The sequence below is a fragment of the Channa argus genome, chromosome 6 (genome assembly GCF_033026475.1).
Source record: "Channa argus isolate prfri chromosome 6, Channa argus male v1.0, whole genome shotgun sequence".
In the NCBI taxonomy this organism is placed as follows: Eukaryota; Metazoa; Chordata; class Actinopteri; order Anabantiformes; family Channidae; genus Channa; species Channa argus.
In genome coordinates this window covers 19,616,053-19,644,019 of record NC_090202.1, presented here as the reverse complement: position 1 = coordinate 19,644,019, position 27,967 = coordinate 19,616,053, and the positions used below count along the sequence as shown (strand labels likewise).

Here is a 27,967-nt window from a genome sequence, read left to right as displayed (position 1 = left end):
GGAAACCCGTAGCTTCCAGCCAATTGGGAAGTGCTGAGGGGAGGAGCCTAAATTGAGGTCGCGCAGCGAGCTATTAGATTGGCTAATAGGCTGAAGACGGAGACAGCCGGGGAGGATCCGCCGACTGGTGAGTCAAACCGCTTGAATGCCGTCTCCCATTGAGGAGTAGTGAATGTTGTATTTAGTGGTTGATTTTGCTTAACACCGAGAGACGTCCGAGCTGGGGATTTTTTGGTTCAGCAACATAGGTAAGTGTTCCGCAAGTTTACACTTAATATTTATAGTAAGAGAGAATAAATGAGCTTTAAAAAATAAGTTGCATAACAAAAACCGATGTGCGCATGCGCGACAGTTCTGATTGCTCTACTTATTGTACTTTTATAACCATAAAATGCCGGTTCGAGGATTTGTAAACACTCGATAAGACAGAAAAATGTCTGCTTTCATGAAGTGGCTCGTCTGTGGCTAAGCAGCTGCTGTTTTGTCGCGTTTTTTTAACGAAACCCTTTCTTTTACATAACTGTGTCAGTGTACCGTGCAGTGGATTGCAGGTCAACGTGTGTGTGGATTTTGAATAGCAGGTCAATGGGAGTTAGATGGGGGAAGGGAGGTTTGTTTCCATTCTAAAAACATTTAACCGTATTTTCCTTGATTTTAAACCTTTATATAATTGGTCTATGAAACACACCGTACATTGTAATTGTATTTATAATACTTCACTTGTGACATGAGCCAGTATATCTGTCAGTTTCTAGGAGTCAGAATATCTGAGCATTGTCTGTAATGGATTTCCTTATTTTCATATGTATTACCTGAGAAAATTGTTTATTCCACAATGTCAAATGGAATAGGTCTGGTGTTATTTTAAAATCCATGGGTTATTTTTATCAGGCAAGTAGGTTTATTTCTAAGACGCAACCATTCAAGGTAACTCCTGTAAGAGGCCTGCTTTCCACACACACACACACACAAGAGAAAACTAATTGTCCTCTGTTTCTTACTCTGTACCTGTAGATATTAGGTGGAGGTGACACATCAATGTACATTGGTGTTTTGTTAAATATGATCTACACATCCATACTAGACATTTTTAGATAACCAAAAGCTGATTTTGACCCCCAATTATATCAAATATGTCTATATGGTCACAGGGGATTTTCTTTAAGTCAAACATTGTGATCATAACATTATTTCAGCTTAAAATAGGACACACTGTATGACAAATCCTATAAAAGCATTTAGGTCATTGTAGTAGATGCCGTTTTTATAATAATTTTACTAATGTATAGTTAATATTTTCAAAGATCTAAGATAGATAAATGTAATAATAGAGTCACTTGTGTAGTATAATGGCATGTCTAGCTCACTGCAATTGTCATTTAAAATGTGATTGAGTAGTCCTTAATATGACAAAACACAAACTCCTAATTACTGCTAATTTATACCAGCACATTAACAGTACCATTGCAGCTTAGCTTGTTCTTTTGTAAAAATACTGTACAGATGATTTGCCCTGTGTTTGACGTCATAGTGGAAATGATTATGGCCATATTCTGTCTTTAACTATATTCATGTATTTTATGTCATGGGTATCCACCAAAGAATGTACTTCAGAGCACTTGAATCCATGTGAAAGCATGTGGTTTTATGAAACAAGGCTACCACTGCTTTGCACTATAGCCAAATCCATGTGACTGGAGCAGCAGTTGTATAATGCCTGAGATCTGTGCTAGTGTGTTGGGTGTATCAGCGCTGTAGCTGAAACAAGGCTGAGCTGGAAGTAGAGCGATTACAGTGTCATTATGTCATTCATCTGCACTTTTTTTAAGAGTTACATGCTTGTGTGCACATCTCAAGAGGGTTTTGAGGATGTGTGGGGGGGTTGTTTTTGACACTCTAAAATAATAGTTATAGCCAATGGAGTCTATATAACTGTCTATAAAGCCAATTCATTTAAAGGCATGTTCTACCCTGCTGCATACAGTTAATGCAGTTTCTAGTAAAGCAAATAATAGTTATAGCTTTAGATTATACATGGTTAACAATCTGGTTTTAAGATTTTATGTAACCTATTGTTGTGTCATAAGCTAAAATGTACTATTCTTAGAGTTGTGAACTTTGTCTCTGTCCAAAAACAAATAAGGACCCTCTGTGTCTGTTGACATGAATATAACCTGCTGTTAACATTAACCCTCCTCATCGTTCTCATTCCCTGCTCCTTCCTGATTGGTCACTTGCAGTAGCCAATAGAAGGTTTTTATGAAGACTTGGCAACTGTATCAAAAATCTCTAGTAGAGTGGGTCATTTCCTAAGTTGGCAGTGAATGTGTGGCTGGTTGGAAAGTCTACTAGTTTTTTCTGGATATTTAAAACATCAGAAACCTTTCCTGTAACTTTGATGAGTTATGTAAACCTGCTTATGTAAAGAGAGTGAAGAATAGACATGTTGCTGAATGTGCGCACTTATATAAATAAGTGCAAAGGCAACCTGATCGTGGATAGCTAGTGGGAAAACTGAAATATTTTGGGTTTGGCTTTGGTACCTGTTGCCAGTATTTCTTTTTAGGTTTTTAACAGAAAAAAATATCCTGCTGTTCTTCTGCTGTGGAGGGTGTAGGTGGAGTAGGAGGAGGAAGAGACTGCAGACATAATAGAAACTGTAGCTTTTTTATTATTAGTTTCTTTTATTTTTATTTTTTTAGTTTTTGTACCACTGAATGCTTTTGAATATTATAATCTATATAATAATATATAATTGTGCTTTCACACAAGCTAGATTAAATGTGTATTAATAATATGGGTTCTTGTATTACATACAGAGTTGGCAGATGTTATCTAAGGTGACTAGTCTAGTTACTGAATATAAGGTCATGATACAAGGGACTCTTCGCTTCTTTTTATATTGCTTGTCGATTTAAGGGAACTGCTCTGTTACATAAGGCTAACTTTATTTATATTTTCTCATTTTATTTGATTTGTGCTTAAGTGAACATGGATAATGCATCAAGACATCTGTTTTTGTGGGAGTCACAACCTTGACATTAATGATAATATTGTTATTTGGGAGCTAGAGCTGTTTTCTCCCCTGAGATTTGTTGTCATTTTCTTTTCCTATCTGCTTTTTAGTTATTATGTGAAGAGCCATAGGAACAGAAAATTACTTCAATAGTACAGGTAAATTCAGGGTAGTTTAATAGTTTGTGTGAATTGAAGTTTGCAGAGCTGTGTTGTCATCTTTACATACTCACCTTTCATTAAAAAAATGGATCATGGTTGACTGTTTCTTTATTTTTGTTTTTCTCTCTCTAGAAGTCAAGTCAAGTGGCTTTTATTGTCATTTCTACTATACACAGTGGTACACAGTACACAGTAGAAACGAGATAACGTTCCTCCAAGAACCAAGGTGATAAAAACAACACAAGCTATAGTAAAGTGCATTGAGTGCAACCAAGTGCAAACAGTGCAGACAAAAAACAGTACAGACAGACAGTGTAGACAGACAACACAAGTAACACAGGACATGACACAAAACCCAAGACAGTGCCGACCAGTAAACCTACTGTATACTATTTTACAGTACAGTACAGTACAGTCAAGTGTGCTAAGGGTGTAAAAAAGAGCACCATGTAAACGGTATAGTACATTTAAATGTCCAGCATGTAAACAGTGCAATTGCATTGGAATGTGCAAAAAACAGCAGGTGAACAGTGTAGTGCAGTAAATGTAGAATGATAAAAGTAAATAAATAATAAATAAGTGGTGGTGGAATGAGATGAGTAGTGAGTGATGAGAATGTGCTGAGTTCGGTTTGTAGTGTGTTTAAGTTCCATTTCAGTTCTGTGTGTTGAGGAGCCTGATGGCTTGCGGGAAAAAACTGTTGCATAGTCTGGATGTGGTGGCCCGAATGCTTCGGAACCTCTTTCCTGATGGCAGGAGTGTGAAGAGTGTTCAGACAAGTGTAGAAGTGTTCTGTATTGTAAATGTTTGTCTGAATAATTTAACATTTTCTCTTTTTTTCTCTTTAGACTATAATTACCCTCCTGAGGCATCAACTTCATTTACACCCCAGTGCCAAGTGCTTCTCAGCATCATCATGTGGAAGATAACTTGATCCCTCATCTTTCGACATTTAGCTCATCACATGTATGAGGACACTGATCCAAAGCGCTACCTGTACTCAAACCTGAACAGGCAGGAACGGAACCGGGGAACGGTCGGCTTCCAGGTGGACGTTTCTTCCTGCGGTTCAATTAGCCAACTTCACCACATGGCCAGCAGTTACAGTGAGGGATGTGGAGGTGGGGATGGGGTTGAACTGGAACCCGAGTTGGGATTGGCCTCTGAGGGGAGCGACAGCAGCCATGAGCACCCGGCCTCACCGGGTTCTACCCACAATGACAGGAAGCGGCCACGCGTGCCATTACATGAGGACGTAGAGATGGGTGGCAGCGGCTCAAGTGGGAGTGGGACAGAATCCCATGGGAATGAGTCACATGGCAATGACTCCCATGGCAATGAATCTGTGGGCAGCTCAAATGGTAACGGCAAGGATTCTGCTCTCATGGAGTCTTCAGGGAGCAACAAGAGGTGAGAGGATGTCACATGTACTGAATCATAGTAAATTCAGTTTTTTCCCACTATAGGAGAGGAAACCATCTAGGTCCCAGAAGTAAGGCTCATTAAATGTAAAAGTGGCACTGTGTTCTCCTGTGTGAGTCACTGTTAGCAGTGGATATTTTGTTCCTAATTATCAGACTATAAAAGACAAAGACTGTTGGCATAGTTTCATTGACAAATTACTTGTTAGTGCCTTTCAAAAACACAATGGATATGGACTTGATAGTCTACACGTGTCAATGTTGTCGGTATAATAGTCATGATATGGTGTGACATACTCAAAAAACATCATGTTAGTTCTGTTCAGACAAGAATTAGTTTTTATTACTTTATTATTATTATTTTTCTGGAAAGCATTCTGTACTGCTGTGCTGCTCCTGGGACCCAATCTTTAATGATTAGCCATATGAGATTAAAAGATGCCAGGTTTTAAATAACATGGCCCGCTGCATCTGTCTGACTATCATCTCCATCTCTTGTCTGAAGAAAACAGCGCACCTACTGAAGGTCAGCCATTACATAACCAAGCGCTAATGTTTTCTCCACCTCCATTTACATTCACAAGGTGGAGAAAAGACTGGAAACTCTTGTGATGCAATCCAATAAGACACAGACACTTAAGAATTAGGGAAAAGTCGACAACTAAACACAATAACCGGTCAGATAAAAACATATTGTATGAGACTCTAAATAGCTTGCAGGTATACTTAAATGCATGTATAGGATTCCCTTTATTCTTAACTTTGCTGGCACTGCATCACCATAATTTCTGCAATGAACATGTCTTTCAGACTTACTGGAAAATAAATATTTTTTTAACTAACACAATGAGCATACAGCATCAAACAGCTGTATGACACTGGTACCTTACAGTATATGATAATTATGAATAAATATTAATATTCCCAAAACTATTTTGAAAAGTATAAATATGTTCTCCATTTAACTAGTAACCTACACTTAGCTTGGTGCAAATCTAGTTTGTCATGGACATTCAGAAACACTTTGTTTAACTCTATACATCTTTGCTAAAGATGTACTAATTAATCATTCATGAACGATATGGTATTAGAACATATATCAATAATGTGCCAGCTTACCTACCAACTGATTCACACTCTCTTTCTGCCCAGGCTGTGGCACGTTGAGTTCAGCCAAAGATTGTTTACAACAAGATGTTTCACCTACAAGTTAAGCCTGTTGCATCCTGTCACACAGACAGACAGTTTTATTACGACAAACAAAGAGCCAAATTAGTGAACTGACAAGAATTACAATGAAGATTCTTTAGATTAGTGGTTTATGGGAGACTTCGGTCCATGTTTAGACACAAAGAGGCTTGTATGCTGACCGTAAAGTTTTTGATTGTTTAAGAGCCATCTTGACAAATGTGTTTGGGACCTTCTCTTGCTGTTTTATCCAATCTGCCAGCAGAGAGCAGGCTATCTGACAAATGTTACAGTAAACATTAGATACCAAGACTTGGGATTAATCAGATGTAAGTGGTTAACTAGAAAATGTGTATCTGTTGGACAACAGACTTAATTTCCCCAACAATCTACTCCTGAGTCTTAGGATCTAACACTTAATTATAAACTGTGGCGCAGTAAGTGTTTGTTTAAAATTAGGATGACACAAAGGGTTCAAAGATGTTTGAAAGCTAAAAATAAAGAGGCAGCGGTTCCCTCAACAGGACAATGATCAAAAGACAAAAGCAAAGTTAACTTAGGAATTTTTTAAAAAGAACAAGGTGAATGACTTAAATATAATGAAAACCTTTGAGTAGACCTGAAGAAGGCTGTACATGGTGGACAATCAAGCAATCTGCTAGACTTGGAACAATTCTGCCATTCAAAAATCAACTAAAATTACAGCTGTAAAGATACACATGCTCCCCAGAGGGTACGCTAAGAGGTTGGTGGAGGTTATAAAGGCAAAGGGACACACAAAATATTAGACAACATTTCGTGAAGGGGGGGTGCATACACTGATAATCTTCATTATTTAATAATACCTTTCTTTTTATGTACACCTTGGCCATTTTTGTTAGTTAAAGCAAAGAGACCTAGCATTTTGGTAGGTTAAACTTGACGTTTTGGGTTACACTTAATATTTTTGTGGACATACATCTACAGTGTCAAATTTAACTTTGTAACTTGTTTGTTTACTCCATTGAACAAGTGTGAACAAGCCGATGATTTTGGTGAGCAGAATCAAAAATACTGTGTCTCAAGTTTGAATTATATCTTCACAAAGAAATTAACTAAATGTCCTAATGTGAAGTACACCCACACTGTGCTTGCATTTATTGGGGAAGTGTGTCCCTTTTGTTTTGTGCTAGCCCCTGTTGCTCATGCACAGTGTAGAAAGTAATATTTATTCCCTATATCTGTTATGGTTTTGTAAATAACAGCGAGGGTCAGTTTAAGCTTAAATTAATGGGGCTATTTATCCCAATACATTTCTGTATGACTATGTAAAAATGGAATGGAATGTAAACATTTCTCTACTTGTGGACTGGACTTGCCTGACTGTTTAATTTGTAATGACAGTGGTAACTTTTTAAGTTGGCTGCTAGACCATTAATTATAAATTGCAATGTGAGTGAATTTATGTTGCTTGTAAGTTTCTATAGTAATAATATAGTAATAGTAATTTAAAAAAAGGTTATTAGCAGAAGTATTTGGCTTTATATTCTATCACCTACTTTGCGACGGAAATGCAGAAAGTGTTGCTAAAAAGTAGAAGATTACTGAGGCTTTCTAAAGTCGCCTTGACGTTATAGTCATTATCAACAATCTCTCGTTGCCTTGGAAACATGTTGCAGAAGTTTCAAACAGTCTGAACTGACCAATCACAGTTCTTGTGGTTTCCCTATTGTGCAGTTTCTCCATAGCCTGTGTTGCCTTGACTTGCTACCTCTTTTTGTAGGGGTGCAGTATCAGAAATCTTAAGTAAAAGCAGATGCAAATTAGTGCATGACTGTAATGAGGCTTAATTTGACACAACATAAAAACATCATGAAAGTTTTGAGTGATTTAGTGGCATCCGGAGTAATATTACCCTGGAGATGTCCCGAGGCGATCTTAAAAATAGGTACTGAGGACCTGACTCAGTATCAGCAGATTAAAGGAAATAGATCAGAACTTCATCATTGCAGCCCTAATTTGAACATTGCATCACAATATTTGTGTAAAATACAAACTTTGGGGCAATAAAAAGCATGTCAGTCATTACAAACTTTGTAACATGTAATTGAGCATTATTTGAAAAAATAAATACAAAGTCCTGAAACTGTTGTTTTAGTTACATGTGAGTAGTTTATAAATTGATAGTGTTGACTGGTAAATTTCTTTTTTTGTCTGTTTATCACCACATTATGTGATTCCTTCATAAAAAACTACTTAGGATATTTGGACATACACAGACTTGCAGGTTAAAATTTTTTAAAAGTTTTTTATGTTCAAGACAAAAGAATAACACATTTTCTATCTAAAGGGTACTGCTGGAATATGTTGAATAAAAATAACAGTTCTAACCTTCCAGTTCTAAAAATTAATTTCATTATTTCCTTTTATCTTCTTGTACATTTTTAAAGTTTACTTTCAGCCTGATAAGCTCAAAAGTATCATTTTGAGTGGAATTATTTAAAATTGTATTGACATATGATGGTTCATTTACACACAGTTATTTATAAAGTGCATACAGATTGAAAGCATGTGACATTCAGTCTGAGTCCTTGATTTAATGGGTTGTGTCTTACCTTTTTGTTCTGTGGCTCTAACCGCTCTTTCCGCTCTTTGGCATTTTGTTTATGGTTACAGCTCAAATTCTCACAGTCCCTCGCCTCCGAGTAGTTCCAATGCATTCAGTCTGGTTAGCTCCGAGCAGGACAACCCTTCAACCAGTGGCTGCAGGTTAGTACAAATCTGAATTTACCTCAGTCATAGACGTAAAGAATTGTCGGTAGTAAGAGTTTTATCTTGCTTGGAGCAATAGTGTCAATAGTCCCAACAAAAGATTCATCCCAGTTATCACCCAAGTCCCATGGCATTACATGCTAGCCACTCTTGTTCTGCTCTCCATGCTGGAGAACTGCTCTTTTTATTGTGTGATTGTGCTAGTAAGACCTTGTAGTTCTGACGCATGTGTGTCCTTCTTGTGCACACCCTGCAGCAGTGAACAGTCAGCCAAAGCTAAGACACAGAAGGAACTCTTCAAGACCCTCAAAGAGCTGAAGATGCACTTGCCATCAGAAAAGAGAAGCAAGGGCAAGTCCAGCACTGTCAATACGCTCAAATATGCACTGCGATGTGTCAAACAGGTCAAAGGTAAGACTCACTTCTCCTGGCATAAAACATTTTGTGGAATTTGACCAATTTGGGCTATAGATACCAAATCATGTTTCTCGGTTCTGGGTCTGAATATGCGATGAAAAGCAATTACAAAATATTTCTTAGGGTTTAATGAATGAGATAAAGCATGATACACCAAAACACATTTTTCTATGAATAGACAGTATGTGAAAAGTTTGTTGTACTAATCTGTGTTCACTTTGTAATCCAGCCAATGAGGAGTACTACCAGATGCTAATGATTAATGACAGTCAGCCACCAGGGTTTGATGTTTCATCCTACACCATTGAGGAAATCAACAGCATTACCTCTGAATACACCCTCAAAAACACAGTAAGTAGCTCAGCTATTTATATCACAGTAACCAAACATTCAAAAGGCCTACAGCTATAGAATATATTTGGTGTTAAATACAAACAGTGTAAACACATTTGATTTTGTTTAGATACATTTGTGTCTTTACAATGTAGGAAATAATCGAAACTAAGAAAAAGCATTGAATAAGGAGGGTCTGTTCTAGCTTTTCACTGGTACTTTTAAGAAATTTCTGTCTTGAGCCAATCTGCAGCTTCACAATGCAGTAATTATCTTAAGTGTTTCCTTAAAATGAAAATTAACAAATCTTTTCTTTTCAAATCTCTGTTTTTTTTTTTATTACCTGTAGGATATATTTGCTGTAGCAGTCTCACTTATCACTGGGAAGATTGTTTACATTTCGGACCAGGCGGCGTCCATCTTGAACTGCAAGCGCGAGGTGTTCAATAACGCTAAGTTTGTGGAGTTTTTAACACCTCAGGATGTCAGCGTGTTTTACAGCTTCACCACACCCTACCGCCTGCCATCATGGAGCATGTGCACCGGAGCAGGTACCAGCTTTCTCTAAACTAAGAAAAATAAGATTAAAATGTCCCTATTTCCTAAATAATCCTTATTTAGACTTAAACTCTTCAAACCTTGGCGACAATGCATCTTAGATGTGTATGTTTACGTCTCTGGTAAATTTAAAGCAGTTATTATTGTGTCTTTTTTTATTACATTTCACTTGTGAGTATTTCTAATAATCTCTCATTAAAAAAACAACAACATGATTGTAGCTCGTTGCAACTTCTTCAGTTAATTTAATGCCAATGCAACACAAGCTATTTAACAAGAGGTGAGCAGCTTTATTTTTAAATAAAACTCTTTTGACTGATCTGGCATTTGTCTTGGTTTTATTATTAAAAGAGAGACAAGCTTTTTAAGGTCCTCTGAAAGGTGTGTTCAATATTGATGACTAAGAAATGGGTTGTCAGTCTAATGTAACTGCTGATAAATTCATCCCACTGTCTCTTTTTCAGAGTCGTCTCCCACGGAGTGCATGCAGGAGAAATCCTTCTTTTGCCGCATCAGGTGAGTGAAAAATGGCCAGCAGCTTCTCTGATCCATAGTTTCCTGCTAAAACAGGCACTGAGCCAGCTAAAGATTGGTGAGCATTAGAGAGAGGATGCCTGAGAGGAAGGAGGAAGTCAACAGCTGTGGGTTTTTAATCTATATTACCATCTAGTGGCCAGACAGGGTTTTACAGCTACAGAATAAAGTAAAGAGTTTTTGTTGGTTATGTAAAATATCCTAAAAGTATCATGGCATAAAAAAAAAAATTACAACTTGAATATATTCGACCTACAACATTTGTGTGCAAGACCGATTATTAGTCTTTAACTTTAACCCCTCAAAAAGACATATTCATATTAAAATGTATGAAATGAATTAAAAGTTAAAAGAAACAGGACTACAGTAAAAAAAATTTACATCTTTTAGGAGCTATCGTGTCATATTGTTTAACAAGTTTTTCACCCAGCTTTACTAGGACACGTTAAATCGTCCTGTTTATCTACTAAACATACAATTTCCTAATTGTATATGGTTAGTAGATAAGCTTTAAGTAGATAACAGATAAGTTGATAGTAAATAAGCTTTATGTTTAGTAGATAGGAGTTTACTTTAACTTGCTAAACCTAAATCCAAATATCTGTTTTGTTCCTATTTACATTAAAGTGTCAAACCTTGTGAAGAATGGTACATATTTAGGCATTATTTGGCCTTCAGTACTATGAACCATTACGCCATTACTTTAGCAGTGTGTGGTAATGTGTTTGTTGCAGTGGTGGTAAGGAGCGTGAAGGGGATCTTCAGTACTATCCTTTCCGTATGACTCCTTACCTGATGAAAGTCCAGGATGCTGAGCTGGGAGAGGAACAGTTCTGCTGCCTCTTGCTGGCTGAGAGGGTGCACTCTGGATATGAAGGTAAAACCTGTGAACACATGCTCTTACAAAAATCTTCATAGGTCATGTTACTACGCAATGACATTAGCATTTTGCACATGTAAACTCTGGACAGTGTCCAGAGAATCAAGTCCTGATGTTGCCTGGAGGGTTCATTTAACACATGTAAGGCAAAGTGGAAGATTTTGCAAATCCGAAGCGTTTTCACATAGAGAAACTGCCTGGCCAGGGCACGCAGAAGGCAAATCATTATACACACAGTATGGTGCAGGACATAGGGTTTTGTTCCAAGCAAAGCAAAGTTGTGACAGTTGAAAAAAGGAAGAAGCCATTGCATTAGCCTGATAGAAACGTTCTGAGATGCATATTCTCTTGGTAAACTCCAGAGAAGTACAGGATTCCAGTGCATGTGTGAAAACAACTATAAACCAATTTTGTAATCCTCCTGCATCATGATTAATTATTATCATGACAATTTACAGTGTCTAAAGATAAGAAAGGATGAGATAAAATCCTGTGGGTCTAGAAGACGTGATGCAGCAACAAAACTGCTTTGTTGATAATTAACAAACAAACAAGTCACTGTGCATAAAATAATTCACTGCGCTATACAGATATTTAAAAACACATCATAAACAAAATAACAGAAAACACAACAACTGCTATTACATGGAGGATGTTTTACTTACTTCTGTGTTCAATGATCTTCCTGAAAATATCCATAAACATGTACGTAGGTGCTCTAAAATGATCAGATAATGGTCCCTGTTAAGTCTTTGAAAAAGAAAAAAATAATTTGAGTTCTTAGGTCTGTTTGCTACTGCTCTCCTGCTCTGAAGCAACACTTTAATCCAGATTAACTACCTTTGGAGTCTTTTCTTATGTGTGTTAAATATATTAAATTAAAGATTATACTCCTACAAAAGATGTACCACTGGGAAAAGTGCTTGAGCAAAGGAAAAAAACAATTAGAAGTTATCAATCTGATGAATATTTGTTTTAAATGTGTAGATTCCGGAATTAGAAAGTCACTTAAATGGATGTTGATGTGGTGAATGGTAATCCGTTAATCAGATTCTAAAAGATTTTCAACCACGTTTAAACAGAAAGATATGATAGCTCTAATAATGAGCTTGTCTAGTTTTAATAAATTGTTTATGTAACACATTTTTATTTCAATTTAGCTCAGTGTTGGTATAGTTCACCTTGATCTCAAACTGCAATCGGTTACAGATTAAATTAAACCTTCTCTTCTACAGTTAAAGATGCTGTTAACATGGATTGTAAAATCTAATCTTTTTTAGTATTGCAGATTTCAAGCAGTGTTAAGAACATTGTTATGTCTATTAGTGACTCCACAGTTGCTTTCACTAACTGAAGTTAGTTGGAGTTGGAGTTATAGTTTCCTTTTTCCCCTCATTACTAAAACGCCAATTATTTTGATTCTTCTTCTCTCACTCCCCAGCTCCCAGAATCCCTCCTGATAAACGTATCTTCACTACCACACACACACCGAACTGTGTGTTCCAGGATGTGGATGAGAGGTGAATGGACTGAACCCTCTATTGTTCATTCAGTATACGAATATCTGTGACATGTCCTGTTCAAATATGGGCAGTTTCCTACTTAATAGTAAAACTATATTATTGTTATCTCTCCATCAGGGCTGTTCCTCTGTTGGGTTACCTCCCTCAGGACCTGATTGGGACCCCTGTGTTGCTTAATCTGCACCCAAGTGACAGACCCTTAATGCTGGCTGTGCATCGGAAGAGTAAGCACCTATAATTCACTTGGTTTCCTTAAATAATGTGCTCAGTGTCTGTGGTTAAAAGCCTTAGTTTGTTGCTTTAGCTTTTCTCTTTCTCAAACTTAATCTTCTCCTGGCAACAGTCCTGCAGTACGCTGGTCAACCATTTGACCACTCCTCGATCCGTTTCTGCGCCAAAAATGGAGAGTACATAACCATCGACACCAGCTGGTCCAGCTTTGTTAACCCATGGAGTCGCAAGGTCTCCTTTGTCATAGGCAGGCACAAAGTCCGCATGTAAGTGTACAGAGTGATGTTTTATCTACTTTTTGTCAGAAAAAGTGGTATGTCTCTCACTTTGAAGATACTTGTTGACAGCAGTCGGTGTGTTTTTCAGGGGTCCTGTAAATGAAGATGTTTTTGCAGCTTCTGCTTTCCATGGGGGCAAGATCATGGACTCAGATATCCAAGAAATTAGTGAACAGATCCACAGGCTACTGCTTCAAGTATGTACATACATATACCAGATGCTTTCTTGATGTCATTTGCAGAAATGTTTATCATTTTGTAACAGACTTTTTTTTACTTCAGCCGGTCCACAACATGGGCTCGAGTGGTTATGGCAGCCATGGCAGCAATGGCTCCCATGAGCAACTGGTGAGTGTCGGCTCATCTAGTGAGAGCAATGGGAATGTGGGAAACACAGGAGAGGAGACGGGCAAAGCCAAGCCTTCCCGGACATTCCAGGAGATTTGTAAGGGGGTGCACATGCTGAAGAACCAGGACTCCCAGGTTTGCCTACACTCACCTTCCCCTTCGCCCTTAACCTCGCCGCCGAAGCCTGAGCAGAAGAAGACTAGTGACAGTAAGTTCAATTTAATATCACCAAGCGTATTTGACTATTTAGTTACTTTGACTTCAGGTTAATTACAGGAAGAACACACATAGGCATAGCATAGACAGACTTAAAGGGGAAAGGGGATTAATTTATTGGCCTTTGAAACATCAGCGCAATTAACAACTGGTTAAAAATGCAAGTTACAACAGAGGCAGATCGTCTTGATAAAAGGCAGGGTTAGGGGTTTTGTATCAGAAATTATTTTTGTGGCAGACAAATATGATGCAAAGTGAAATAAAACAAATTAAAGCATGTGTGTTAAAAATTGGTGTTCAGTTCTGTGTTTACATTCTTGTCTTTCCCCTCTCCCTAGCAGCAGCAACAGCTCAGAAAACTCAGTCAGTGCGTCTGAAGGACTCTATGCATGTCAGAGACAGCACTGTAGCCACCATGGAGGACATCACCTGCAAAGATCAGACTGTCTGCTCCTACCAGCAGATCAGCTGCCTTGACAGCGTCATCAGGTATTGGTTTGTGTGTATGTGTACGTGTTTGATCCCTGGTAATGATAATGTCGAAAGGTCACGTTCATTCAACTGTCCTCTTTTTCCTAGGTATCTGGAGAGTTGTAACATCCCCATCACAGTGAAGAGGAAGTATCAGTTCTCCTCAAACACCACCTCCTCACACTCCGATGATGACAAGAAGGGCTCAGAGGATGGCATACAAGTGGCTCAGGATACAAACACAGGTATACACATCAGGCACCGGTATACATGCTGCACACATAACCTAGTGGATTATATCCAACCTCTTAATACTAAGTTCAATTTTATAACCACACAAATGCTAAATGAGAACATTGCCCTTTTATGTTCTTATTGGATTTCATGGAATCACTTGGAATCACCTGCTCTAACAAAAGATTTCTGTCTGCAATCCAGATCCTTTGATGCTAAATGCCCAGCCAGGCCTGGCAAACATGAAAGCACCAAAGAAACCTCCATCTGGAGGTGCTGCTGTAGTCGGAGGACCCCTTGCTCCCCTCACTCTGCCGAGCAAGGCTGAGAGTGTTGTGTCCATTACCTCACAGTGCAGCTACAGCAGCACCATCGTCCATGTGGGAGACAAGAAGCCTCAGCCAGAATCAGGTCAGTTTATTTTTCCAAACCAAAGACCCAAATGCGGAAAGAAACCTGGAAAATAAACAGCATTGGTATGTGATTAATCCATCTGTCATAAACATTTCTTTTTAACTGATGTTTATGGCTATGATTTGTTTGCAGAGATAATTGAGGATGTGGCAGAGAGCCCGGCACCCCCAGCTTTGCCTGTCAGCGTGGTGTCTCCACCCAGCCAGGAGAAGGAAGCCTACAAGAGGCTGGGACTGACCAAACAGGTACTTGCAGCTCACACCCAGAAGGAAGAGCAGGCCTTCCTCAACCGCTGCCGGGAGCTCCACAATGCCAGGACCTTTCAGAAGGACTGTTCCACATATTCGCACAAGCAGAGAGGTCCAGCTAATGCTGAAGGTAATTATAGTTTCATGGTAATTTTACCACTTTTAAGTCGTCATCATTGGTCAGTATATAGGTCACAGTTTATCTTTTTGCTTTACATATAAATAGTCAAGTCAGGTTTAATTAAAACATGTTTTATATGTTGGCATGTAATTTTCTTGTTTAATACGAGGTCACTGGAAATTATAAAATAAAACCAAGATGCATAAAAAAACATTTCGTCTAGACTGAAACTAGTATCTGACATCTATTAACATAGGATCTCATTCTATATTTAAATGTTTGTGTAAATGTACTGTAAATGAATTATTATCACACTATTGGTAATAGTCTTTTAAACATTTTCTGATATCTCCGATAATAAAACAACCATCCGACTTCTGCCTGTAATATCTCAGAATCGTCTGGACTACGTGGTGCTGCCAAACAGGGTACCACCAGGCCCGAGACCACTACCAAGAAGGGCAACCGCAACAGAAAGACAAAAAAGCCAAGAATGAAGCATCCTGATTCATCAGACAGTGCTGTGTCTAACCGCAAACCCCGACCGCCTCTCCAAGGTCTCAACCAGACTTCGTGGTCTCCGTCAGAAGCCTCACAGTCAGCATTTAACGTCTCCTACCCTGCCATGGTGCCTGCATACCCACTCTACCCCTCCGCGTCTGCTGCCTCAGCTCCAGTTCCAGCTCCTCACCCTGATCCCTCCCTATCCACAGGCTTTGTCGAGGGTCAGAGCACCCAAGCCCCACCTACTGCCACTCCATTTCCCGCACCCATTGTTACACCTGTGATGGCCCTGGTGCTACCAAATTACCTCTTCCCCCAAATTGGACAGTTAGGTCAGATTGGGCAGGTGGGAGCTGCTCCCAGACCAACGTTTTTCCCTGAACAGACCCAGACGCAACCTGCATACACTACCCAGCAATCTTTTCAGGCCCCACAGCAAGCCTACACAATGCAAACGCAAACCCCCTTTACTGGCCAACAGGCATTTCCTGTGCAGACTGCCTTTACTCCCCAACAGCCATTCCAAGCTGCTCAGATCCCCTATACTACCCAGCAGCCTTTCCAGGCCCCCCAGGCTGCCTACAGTACCCAACAGCCCTTCACTGCTCAGCCTTCTTTCCCAGTGCAGACTCAGTTTGTTGCTCAAGCCCCTTATCCACCTCAGTCCTTTCCCTATGCCCTTGCCGCTGAAACCCCCAAAGCCCCAACCATGGAACAACGAGAAGGGGTGGCATCACGCTCCTCCACTCCGGCCTCTGGGACACGAGACCCAGCAACGTCACCACCTCTGTTTGAGTCACGGTGCAGCTCACCACTGCAGCTCAATCTGCTGAGCATGGAGGAGGGGCAGCGCTTAGTGGAGCGTCAAGACAGTGCCGCACCCCCTGTTATAGGACAGGGCAGCAGTACAGCACCAGTGTCAGGAGGAGCAGGGGAGAAGAACGGAAGCACAACCATGACTGAAAGCCACCAGCAGGTAAGAGATACAATTAACTAAATGATATAGTATCATTTAGTATCTGTGAGTAAAAAACAGGCCTATGTCCTTTAAAGGTTTCCTTTGCATTAGAGTTTTGGTGGTGGTGACGGTCTCTGATGGTTTTCCTCCGTGTGTCAGGTGGAGTCTTCGGGAGATGGCGCTCGCAGTGATGGTAATTCCTCATCCTGTGACCTTCTGGACATTCTTCTGCAAGAGCAAGAGGACTCTCACTCTGGCACCGGATCAGCCACCTCTGGCTCCATGGGCTCAGGATCGGGCTCTGGATCAGGGTCAGGCTCAGGCTCAGGCTCAGGTTCAGGCTGTAATGGCTGTGGTACCTCAGCTAGTGGAGCTTCTGGCAGCAGAACAGGTCAGTGGAGGAAGATGAAAGCTTGAGAAGAACATTTCTAACCACTGAGTAACCTAAACTTTTCTTTTTCCTACTTTGTGATATTATTAGATTCTGATTGACTGGTAGAAGCATTTATAATTTTTCCTATCCTTCCAAAACTCTGTACAGGGAGCTCCAACACCAGCAAATACTTTGGCAGTGTTGACTCTCTAGAACCCGCTCCTAAGGGCAAAGCCAAAATGAGGGGAGAGGGAGGGTCCGAAGGCAGCCAATCACAGACCAACGTCACAGCTCAAGGGGAGGGAGAGCATTTCATTAAATATGTTCTCCAAGAGCCCCTGTGGCTGCTGATGGCCAATACTGATGACAAAGTCATGATGACCTATCAAATGCCATCCAGGTAGGTCAATAAGCAGGATTGAGAAATATTATAAGAGGGGACATTCCCAGCAAAGCCATATTTTGCAACAATAATTGAGTCAATTGTTAAGCTCTTTTTTTGTTTCATGACAAACAGGGATATTCAGAAGGTTCTGCGAGAAGACAAAGAGAGACTGAGGCAAATGCAAAAGAGCCAGCCACACTTCACTTCAGACCAGCGACGAGAACTAGTGGAGGAACACCCCTGGATGAGGAGGGGAGGTCTACCTGCTGCTATCAATGTCAAGGTTAGGAAAACACACACACACACACAGAACCATAAAGCATCTTATAGATCAGAGTAAACAACAAGGATCATTTACTTGTCCATCAGCCCCATCAGAATGACAACCTCTTACTAAAGTAAAGAGTTGTATATTTATCATCAAAGACACATTTTAACAACACTAGAGCAAATCAAATGGTTTAGTGTGTGCTGAATATGGGCTTGTGTACTGATGTAGCTATGTATTGGCATATGTTTACATATGCCAATACAGGGTCACACATGGTGGGATGGGATACAAAGCCCGCGGCCTTCTGCATCCCATACCGATGCTTTACCACTGAGCCACCAGACTTTAATTGTGCTCCTACACCATCATAGAAAATTAAACATTATCATAATTTCCAAATAGCTTGATACTATCAATACAAAGACATGGCCATTGCTAAATATGTTTGTACCATGTACATAATCTGGTTTTGTTGGCCAGTGTGGCAGGACATGTTCTTAATATTGTGTGTGTCTGTGTGTTAGGAGTGTGTGTACTGTGAGGATACGGCAGCGGCCCCCATCGAGCAGGATCTACCAGACATGGAAATGGGCGAGTTGGGTGAGGAGTTGGGCCACGGGGGTCAAAACAGCCAGAGTCAATCAAGGGAGCCCCAGCCTCAACTAAACTCTGGCTCCTGAACGCAAACAAGGGGACACACCCATCCAGCTATAGACCTTCATAAGGCTCGCACACACGTACACACATTCTGGTTGTGACACAAACAGTTGTGTGCCTGACCATCATTACAACACACATGTACATGCAACAAGATGAACTCTGTGCCATTTTGATGGTTTGGAGGATGCAACAGTCGCCCTTGTGTGTCGAGCTTAGGACTGCTGTTGAAGTGCATTTTTATGTGCCCACATGGGGGCAGTAATGTATACTTGACCCCCACGGAATACTTAAGCCAGCTCACACACAAACACACTTTCTGGAATGAACTGGGCCTAGCATGTGTGATTGGTAGCCTTTGCCCTCTGAGATATTTTTTTAATTTTCATTTTTTTCCATCCTCTAACTAGAAAGGTGTTTGACAAAATGTCAGTAAACCATTTGAATTGTTTTAATAACAAGGAAGCTGCCAGACATTTAGTGTTCTTGTTTCTTCACAAAGTCCCATTTTGGACCTACAAATCCCGATCCCCTTTGTTTTTCATCAAGACTTAGTAGACTAGTTGTGGTGCTCAATGGGCAAGGACTCTCACATTCATGGGTGAGTTTTTCCCACTACTCTCCTCAGATCTGAGTATTTTAATTATCCAGGTATACAGCAGTGGCAGCCTGAGTTAAAAGGCATCAGAATGATAGGTAAGGTTATTGTAGCTGCCTGAAAATGACAATCTGAATATAGTGTGAATCAGTCATTAAACTACAGTACGCATCCTATTTATTCTATACCAGATACTATACACTATTTTTTAAACCAAATCCATCCATCCTATGGGCGTTGACAATTATCTCTTAATTATATTAAAAGTGTGAAACAGACAAATTAATTCCAGGTTTTAGTTTAGCTTGGCCCCCAAGTGTTGCAGGGCTCTGTACCTTGAAACAGCACAGGTGCTACGATCAAGTGGGCATCATCACAGATTAAGAATCTGCTGAATTATTTATTTTTTATTATATTAAAAGTCAGCATCTGAAAATCGGTGCACAAAATGCTGAGGTTCAAAGAATGCAAGTAATGTTTAAAGCTAAAGAAACTTGTTTATTTATCCATATTAACAAGATTCTTTGCAGTTGAAAAACCCTTTTACCTCCACTTTGTATCTTTAAAAGATACATTTTGCCTTCTCGCTTTTTTCTTTTTTAAATAAAGATATACCTATACAATTTACAGGATATTGCTAAAATTCTAATATTCTTATGCTGTAAATGTGTTGCAGCTTTATTGAGAAATGTCATTTTTTAGAACAAATCAGTGCTATTTGAAGGATTTATATGCAAAATTATATTGTCTCAACAACTTGCATCCATCAGAGACATTTCATTGCTAATTTTCTTACACATATTATATACATGCATATTACTTACACTATTTTTCTGAATTAAAATATAAAAAACTAGCTCACCCTGAAATGCTTTTTCAAACTGAGAAACTTTTTTACAATATCTAAGAGAGTCTAAATCGTAAGTCTCTGCACATGTGTGTGCAGCAGTATGGATATTTGAGTACTGGGAAAGCAGTAGGTCAGAAGGATGCATATGAAGCATCAGCACTGAACACTGCAAGCAAAGTTGGACAACAGCATTATAATTGTAGCAAAGAGGGGGACCATGTTACATCAGTAACCTACTGTGTGACCCAGTAACCTGGACTGCACAGGACATGGCGACATTCTGTATATGCAGCAGCAGCAATGCGAGCTTCTTATCATCTAACATGTTAAAGAAACTGTGATTCATGTTGGATCAGGGCAGTTGTAATAAACAGTATGAGAACCGGGAACAACTCTGGTGCTAAGGCAGAGAAACTGTTGGGACAGGGCTTGTGAATGTAACACAGACTGGACCAAGAGCATCTCAGTGGCTTAGTTTGTTTTCATGTTTTTTTAAATGTCGTATACACTTTTCAGCACTTTTTTATTTGTTCTATTTTTCTATTTTTTTTTTCTGTGTTTCTATTTTATTTATTTGACAGAGCTTTTAAGTGTAGTTGGGGATGGACCCTACCTAAATAAATCCCCTGTTATGTTACTGTAAGCAGAACATAGCATGTGTATGCATGTGGTAAATGCAATGGAGTGGTCAGATATATTAAATTAGTAATTCCAATGACTAATGGGTTTGAACAGAGAGTCTCTACTACTACTCCACTCTCTTTTATGAATGCTAAGAGAGGAGAGAGGTCTGTCACCACCTTTAGCAACTGCAGCCTATCTCTGTTTTCCCTTTTCTGTGCAGAACATGTTAAAGGTGGCCTCCAACTCCCACGTGCGTATAAGCAAGAATGAATGAAAACCAATGCTTTAAGACCTTAAGACTCTGAAGGCCCCAGACAAACAAATCACACAGTGATGAGCTGTTGGAAGCATCCTGATCTGTAAATGCATACACATGGCACTGGCACATGATGTTGTGAAATGTCATGTAAATTTGTTTCATTGCCACCATATAAGTCTGTATTAAACTAGCACACTTCTGTGCATTTTTGTGGATGTGTTGTTTGAGACATGCAAACAATGTTGTAATAAAATTACAGAAATATAACCAGTGTGACTCATTTATACAACTGAGATTAAATTTAACAATTGCATTTTTATGCCTAAAGAAATGTGTTAATTTGTGTTTATACAGAAGACCTAAAGTTTTAATATAAAGGATTATGACTTTCAAAACTTACTTAGGTTCAGATGTTCACATTTAAAAGCAGATAGGGGTCCTGGGGCTTAAAAATGAAAACAAAAAACAACAAAACACTGACATTAATATCACTGCCCCAGTTGTTTATAGGTACAAACCCTATTTCTGGAAAAGTGGTAACATTGTGTAAAATGTAAATGAGAAAAGCATGCAGTGGCCTCTAATGAAAAGCAAATATTGATTCTGCTTTACATTTTACACTGTGTCACAACTTTTATGGAAATTAGGTTTGTAAATGCAAGCGATTCAAAAAACATCTTCATGATGCCATATAGATAAGTTGCTGTCATTACTCTGTGGCAAAGTTTCTTATAAACAGTCAAAGGGTACTCTGTCTAATTAATATTGCATTTATATAAAGACCAAAGATCAAATGCTTAAAGTACAACAGCAGATGAGGGTATATGCTGAATTTAATTCTCTTGTATGACTGGTCAAATGGCTTTTTTTAGTCCCCAATTTCGCCTAAAGCAAAAACAAGACAAACAAAAAAAGCTGTGGTGTTATGTTTGAATTATATCTACGTTCTTTTAAAGAAATAATAAATATGTTTTATGTGACAAAATCAAGTGTAACAGGTGTGCACATATAATCATGGTGCAGCTGAGTGAGGGGATTGTTCTCTCATATTGAGAAGCATCAGAGGATGGCAGGATTCCCTGGGGGATCTGTTTCACCACCATATGCTCTTTTCTACCGTTGAATCTGTCTCACACCAACTGTTGCATTAGCCTGACCTTTAACCTCAGATGCACAGATCACATGCGCAATATGCATTGGGATGCAATAGTTCTACTTCCTGTCTGATCTTTCTTTATTTTCCCGGCTAAGACTAAATGCAGTCTTGTGGTCTTGTGGCTTCTGATGAACGATACCTATGTTCAGTCACGTTGATTTGACCAGACAGGGCAGCGATTACATGGCTATTACAATGACATTGAACATTGGAGCATTTAATTTATTTAGTTTAAAACTGGGTTTAGCTGATGAACAGTACCAAATGTATTTGTATTGCAAAAAAAACAAACACACAGCTGTCCTGGATGATGAACTTGGACTCAGTAGAGTCCTAGAGTCTGTTTAGGCCCTAGGCAAATATGTATGCATCATATAACAGCTATGCTTGAGATATGCAAAGTGCAATAAAATACACACCACACCACACAATAACATACAATAATACACAGTAGTGATTTATAGTACACTGTTTATCTAAATCTAAATTTCATCACTTAGCATTCATAGCTTTACAGTAGGCTTAGTCGGACATAGATTTCATCGGTTTACTACAATAAACTGGCTCGTTGCAAACTTTCCACACAGGCAGTACTGTGCACAGTTTAGCTTTCGCCGGCCCTCAGGGGCCCCTAATGGACATAACGTTTTACGTGTCGATCCGGAAATGAATGAGATCAGTCTATTTGTGTAGGTTTGAGTGAGCTGTGGCTCAACATCCATTCACGTCCAAATCGTACCAGAAAAAGCTGGAATATTTGCATTGACTTTTTTAAAGCACACTTTTCATTAATCATTGTTCAAAAACAGGAACAACATTCGAGCTTGTCTGAACCAGCACACACACACACACACGCACGCACACGCACGCTGGTTGTTCCCTTTGAAGAATCTGAGCCTGAACTCTCTGTCAAACAGTAGCTTTGATCACAGTCTCCTCCGACCTTCACACCCAGGCTCTACACCTCCTCATCCAGTCATGTTCTTACTAAAGGATCATATATTGAACAGACATTCAACGACGTGCAATTTTCACCAAATAATAAATGTAGCCCGTTGGTCCCACAACGTCATGAAAACAATAAAAGCAATAACAACAAAACTGCTTTCCTCCTTAAACCACTTAGACTAATTCTTTCTTTCTTTTTGCCGGGAAAAGACCTTGTTTCTCGGGAGCCCCGTCGCGGGTGCTTCGCTGAACACCGGTTCAGGCAGGATTTAACAGCCATTTGTCAATATCCTTATTGTGTCTGAGGTGAGAGCAAAGACACTTGGAGAGGCGCGACTCTCTCATGTGCGCACACATCGTGCGCGTCCTCGCGGTGTGAAGGGAAGGCTGAGGTGTAGAGGGGAAGACGAAGGCATATAATGCGGATGTGCTCTAAAGTTACTGAGGTGCTGTTAGTTTAATGTTCAGTCCAAAAGGACTTCACCTTGATGTGGCCAAATGGGCAAATATGATTAACTACATACAACAATTTGTGAGCATGATTTGGCTGTTAAAGGGTTATGGATTAAATATTAAACCCCAGTGCTTTTAATAATCGATGTTGACTCTGATTAACTGACCATATTTCTTTTGGAAACATTCTAAAATAAAACTTTTTACATATTCCCTTTAAAGTCTGGGGGGCAGCAAGAGATGTCAGACAAAATCTTTGCAGTTACCTTCTTTTATTTAGCAAATTCAGACATTATACTAGCAAAATATTTCTGAACATTATTACAACTTCTTCTGAAGGATGCTACTGGTCCAATAAACTACAGGCCTTTATGAAATACAATAGAAACATTTATATTAATCAGAGTCATTGCCAAACGTCTAAAAGAGCTTTTCTCCTCATATACACAGAGATATTGACAAAAGAAGTGTGGACCTGTTTGCTTTCTGCCCATCGTTTGGATTTATGTGTGTTGAGCTTTATAACAGTGGACAGGGCAGGGTGTTCTTCCAAAAAGCACCTTTTAACACTCTAATACCCGTTTGTCAGTGATAGACAAAGTATCTAGAATTCTTATTAAATATAGTTTTATTCAACTTGTTTTGTCTCCTTTACATCACGTGGTGAATTCCTTCATTTCTCAGAATGCCATAGAAAGACTGTAGACTCGAAGCTGAAGGTACAAAGGACAGGCACAGTCACTGTCCCTCCTTGAGTGATTTGTAGTTGCACTCATTCCATGTTGTAACAGTAATTGCTCTTTTTGTGTCTTATCCAACAGATCTGATTATTTAACATTGGTACAGTGAGTCCAGGAGATAATCCATGCATGTGGCCAGTTTTTTGCAGGGGTAAATGAGCCCATTAATGCAGATTGCACCACCAACAAATGACAGCTTTCAAAGTGTTGAATTTCCCTTGTCGATGTGTCAAATATTTAAAGGACAAGCAGAAAGTTTGCTTCATTTGATCCCAAATGTATTCCATCTCATCCAGTCCTCTACCAGGGCCGCCACATGGATCGAGGATAGGTCATGGTGCTCAGGGCCTCCCTGTTCTCCATGCTCTCCATGGAACTCTGGTTGTGCTCGCTGTCGGTCTCGTCCAAATCGGAGCACAGGTCTTCACTAGACATAGTAGAATGAGAGGGGGAGAGGGCCGAGGATGAGCTGCTGGACAGACTCCTTCCTCCTGGTGAAGTCAGAGATGTGCAGAGGACCTCGCCACCTCCGTGCCAAGTGCTACTATTGTTTCCAGAAGTGTCTGTGATTAGATCCATCAGCACGTCCTGGAGGTGGTCCTCGTTCAGAGGCATACACTCCAGAAGGTGGTTGAGGAGCTCATCTGCCACTGTCGCATCTATTCCAGGACAGCTGGACACAAACATGTGGACCTCATGCATGCACTGGATGTAGCCAGCTGCAAACCTCTCACTGGCCTCTCGGTTGAGTGTCTCTGTTTCTGTGGGAAGAGGGAGAGAGTTGTGACTACACCTCACTGCACAATGCTTCTGCACTAACATGTTTAGATTTTACTTGTGATGGAGCATTTTTCAATTGCTTTTTAAGTCTTTCCACCGGATTCACAGCAGAGTCATTTTCATCTGTGTCACTTTCTTGCCTTTCTCATGACTTCACTCAGAAATGAGTGAAATATTGATCATTATTTCCAGCTTATTATAAGAACACAGGCCCAATGCCCCTTGCATTTCATTTTCAATCATGCATTACCTGATTTGTTTAAAAGGTTGCCCTCATATTTCAAAGTTACTGCAGATCAGGCAGTGTGTTTCCAATATGAACATCTAAAGCAGACAAGGCACCTATTGTCATTTCGCGGTGTGCCATTAAATTCAATGACTTGAAATTAGCAGGAGTCTCCCCCTCGCTTATGCAGATCTAACAGACTTGAACAGAATTGTGCACACCTTGGGCTCGGTTCTTCAGGATGTCCTCCACCTTTTTCACCGTCATCTCGAGCACTTCTGCGTTTTCCATTTTGGAGTGAAGCTGCGGAAACAATCAGTGGAGCGCCATTAGAAACAATCTGTGTATCTATGAATCACAAGAACGACAGGTGAACTGTGGATCAGTGTGCGCTCCCCACTCACGTCTGTGTCTGCCAGCAAAGTACGCAGCTCCTGCAAACTCTCATTGATGCGAGCTCGCCTCTTCTTCTCCACAAGAGGTTTCCTAGACTGCATGAACACAAAAACCCACACTTTAGCAAGAGACAGGACGAGAGAAACTGTACAATGACCTAATCCTCCCAGCATTCGATACATGGATACTGTATGCATAAACCAATACCACTGTGGAATTTTCCTCGTTGCACGCTTTTATGGCATATTACTAATTATTAATAAATATCTCCTATCGAGCCAAAAACTCGAAATCCATGACCAGCGTGACAAGTGCGTAATTGCCAAACGCTCCCAGAGAGTCATGTTATTCCCTCTGCAGGTACCTTTCTGTCCGCTTTCTGAATCCCATAGTAGGACTCATCATCTTCTTCTATCCCAAGTCCAGTATTGCTGGGCCGAACCGAGGGGGCCATGTTGGTTGGATCGTGGCTTGTGTGGCTTCTCTTTTTCCTCTGGACTCGTCGGCAAAGGGCAGCTGGCAAACCGAACCGGTTACAGGAAGAAAAAAAACTCGGAGGCGAGGCGCCCTGTGTTTATTGTGCAATTCTGGTTAGAGGCGTGCTGCTGGCACTGAGTGGCTGTTGTTAGTATTTATAGGGGCTTATTAACATGTGAATGGGGGCAGAGCGGCTCTCGGTGGGGAACAACAGAGCGCACACGGTCGGAGCCAATGAGCGCTCACTCCCTTTGTCTGCGGTCAACCCCGATCTGTGCCCCGAGGAGCTGCCGGGCTTTAATCAGACAGTTTATTGTGTTAGGGGACCGACCGCTCCGTTTTTTCCTCTCTGTTGGTACTAATGAACTCTGTGTACTTACAAAATGCATTGTCCTGCAAAATCAGAATAAAAAAGTGATGCACCGAATCTTCAATTTTTTAATAAAGCGTGCGATTACTTATCTGTTAGATGGACTCTGGAGAATCTTTTTACACAAGAGGGAGCTTTTGACATGTTCATAATATGTGTTATTATTATAATTTATTGACATAATTTTCCCGTAGTGCTTTTTATTTGTAGCTTTAACAGCTTATATTTTCAAGCGTCACGTTCAGAGCATATCCACGTTTCCACAGCAATATTCTCCCCTTTTTGGTTTCTGCCCTACCCATTCTTGCTTCTGCTTGCGTTTGTGTCCGAGTCCCGGCAGATTTACCCGTCTGTTTGGCGGATGTAACGCGATGCCTTCAGTTGGCAGCTGCTGCTGGCGGCCCCTCGGCCCAAACTGAATCAGCCGGGGGAATTAAGGGCCCTTCTCCAAAGAAAGCGACAGGTGTTGGCCTGCACCTCGTTTGTTCTCCTCGTTGTGTGGTGACTTCTGTCAATTTGTGTGCAACTGCATTCTCACGTTGCCTGCTCTGCTTTTAGAGTGCTTGTAAGATCTGATCAAAAAAACAAAAAAACATTGCAGTATCTACATTATGTGGGGGCGCGAATGAGGCTCGTGAAAGCGAAAATATGAAAGTGTCAAAATATAAACAATATTTGGGCTATTGGGAAATACAGTGATGCATATCTTTGGTTGTTTTCTGTATATAGATTGGGTTTCGTTTAGCATTCTCCTTTGCAAACAATGTGTCCAAGACACTAGCCCAGCTTGCCCTCGTTATTACGTTTTGTAGACACTTTATTATCATGCAAATTATCCTCACAATCGAACTGTTCTGTGTCCTTAAAAAAGCCCCACACAGGTCTCTGCGCTACCTTCCAGGTAAATATAGTGGGGGTTTTTCAAGTGTCTTGTATTTCCACAATTGCACAGCGTTTCCGCAAAAATAAAAACAAGCACCACTAAAAACTATTGCCCCCAATGAAGTTGGAGTTTCAGGGCTTTGAAGTAAACGGTTTTTGGCACCTCGCCAACCTCGAGATCTCTGTTCCAGATCTTTAATGGTGTGGACTGTGGAGAGAGCAGCTGTCTCGACTGGCTTTTGTTGCTGAGAGACCAGACGTCCTCACTCTCCTCTTCAGACCCGCCGCCCGTCTGCCTGTGGCTGCCAGTAATAATGGTTATAATAGCTCGAGAAAGGGCCATATGAACCGCATCTTTATTGAAACGCACGTGTGCCAGAATACTTGCCTGCATGTATTATTTTGGACATTTAAGCATCACTTATTTGATTATCCGACTTGCTTCCTGTTTTATATGCTGCAGAGAAAAAATGGAGGGTACAAGGCACAGCACTTGTTTAGTTACAACACCAGTTTATTCAGTTTATTCAAAAAGCTGATGCTGTGCCTCCACAAAGCCCAGTATAGGACAATTCTCAGTATCAGGTGTCACGGTACAGTAAAACTTTACTGTTTATCATGGTTTTCTTTACTAAACTATATGCACATTCCAGCCACATAAAGATTTAAATGCAAGATCAATTTGGATGAACCTTGACATGGATGAGCTAATTATTG

The 27,967-nt window shown here is 40.1% G+C and overlaps 2 protein-coding genes across 3 annotated transcripts; one reads left to right on the top strand and one right to left on the bottom strand.

The window, feature by feature from the left end:
• The first annotated feature begins 89 nt into the window (after window positions 1-89).
• Window positions 90-21,089, top strand: LOC137128731 (period circadian protein homolog 2-like). Of its 2 annotated transcripts, none has more exons than XM_067507203.1 (22): window positions 90-248; window positions 4,026-4,587; window positions 8,442-8,534; window positions 8,794-8,948; window positions 9,184-9,305; window positions 9,637-9,838; window positions 10,310-10,361; window positions 11,114-11,256; window positions 12,701-12,779; window positions 12,900-13,006; window positions 13,126-13,279; window positions 13,380-13,488; window positions 13,574-13,847; window positions 14,197-14,344; window positions 14,435-14,571; window positions 14,765-14,971; window positions 15,107-15,352; window positions 15,739-16,823; window positions 16,965-17,196; window positions 17,347-17,578; window positions 17,696-17,846; window positions 18,359-21,089. In XM_067507203.1, exons 2-22 carry the CDS (start codon window positions 4,142-4,144, stop codon window positions 18,512-18,514), a joined length of 4,530 nt encoding a protein of 1,509 aa, XP_067363304.1. In that variant the 5' UTR covers window positions 90-248; window positions 4,026-4,141; the 3' UTR covers window positions 18,515-21,089. The 2 variants fall into 2 exon arrangements, with proteins under 2 accessions (XP_067363304.1, XP_067363303.1); XM_067507202.1 differs by having other exon boundaries at window positions 14,194-14,344.
• Window positions 21,090-21,230: 141 nt separating this feature from the next.
• Window positions 21,231-26,274, bottom strand: her13 (hairy-related 13). Its single transcript, XM_067507205.1, has 4 exons — window positions 25,886-26,274; window positions 25,530-25,616; window positions 25,347-25,428; window positions 21,231-24,880 (listed from the first exon to the last, which is right to left on the bottom strand). Exons 1-4 carry the CDS (start codon window positions 25,973-25,975, stop codon window positions 24,420-24,422), a joined length of 720 nt encoding a protein of 239 aa, XP_067363306.1. The 5' UTR covers window positions 25,976-26,274; the 3' UTR covers window positions 21,231-24,419.
• Window positions 26,275-27,967: the final 1,693 nt, after the last annotated feature.

What these genes read in the sequence shown, in the direction of transcription:
- LOC137128731 (XM_067507202.1), top strand. Translation starts at nt 4,142, where the DNA reads ATGTATGAGGACACTGATCCAAAGCGCTACCTGTACTCAAACCTGAAC. An exon ending in GCTGGCTGTGCATCGGAAGA is followed by an intron (nt 13,007 to 13,125) that starts GTAAGCACCTAT and finishes TCCTGGCAACAG; the next exon opens with TCCTGCAGTACGCTGGTCAA. An exon ending in AGGTCCAGCTAATGCTGAAG is followed by an intron (nt 15,353 to 15,738) that starts GTAATTATAGTT and finishes GTAATATCTCAG; the next exon opens with AATCGTCTGGACTACGTGGT.
- her13 (XM_067507205.1), bottom strand. Translation starts at nt 25,975, where the DNA reads ATGGCCCCCTCGGTTCGGCCCAGCAATACTGGACTTGGGATAGAAGAA. An exon ending in TTCAGAAAGCGGACAGAAAG is followed by an intron (nt 25,617 to 25,885) that starts GTACCTGCAGAG and finishes GTGTTCATGCAG; the next exon opens with TCTAGGAAACCTCTTGTGGA. An exon ending in CTTTGCTGGCAGACACAGAC is followed by an intron (nt 25,429 to 25,529) that starts GTGAGTGGGGAG and finishes TTGTTTCCGCAG; the next exon opens with CTTCACTCCAAAATGGAAAA.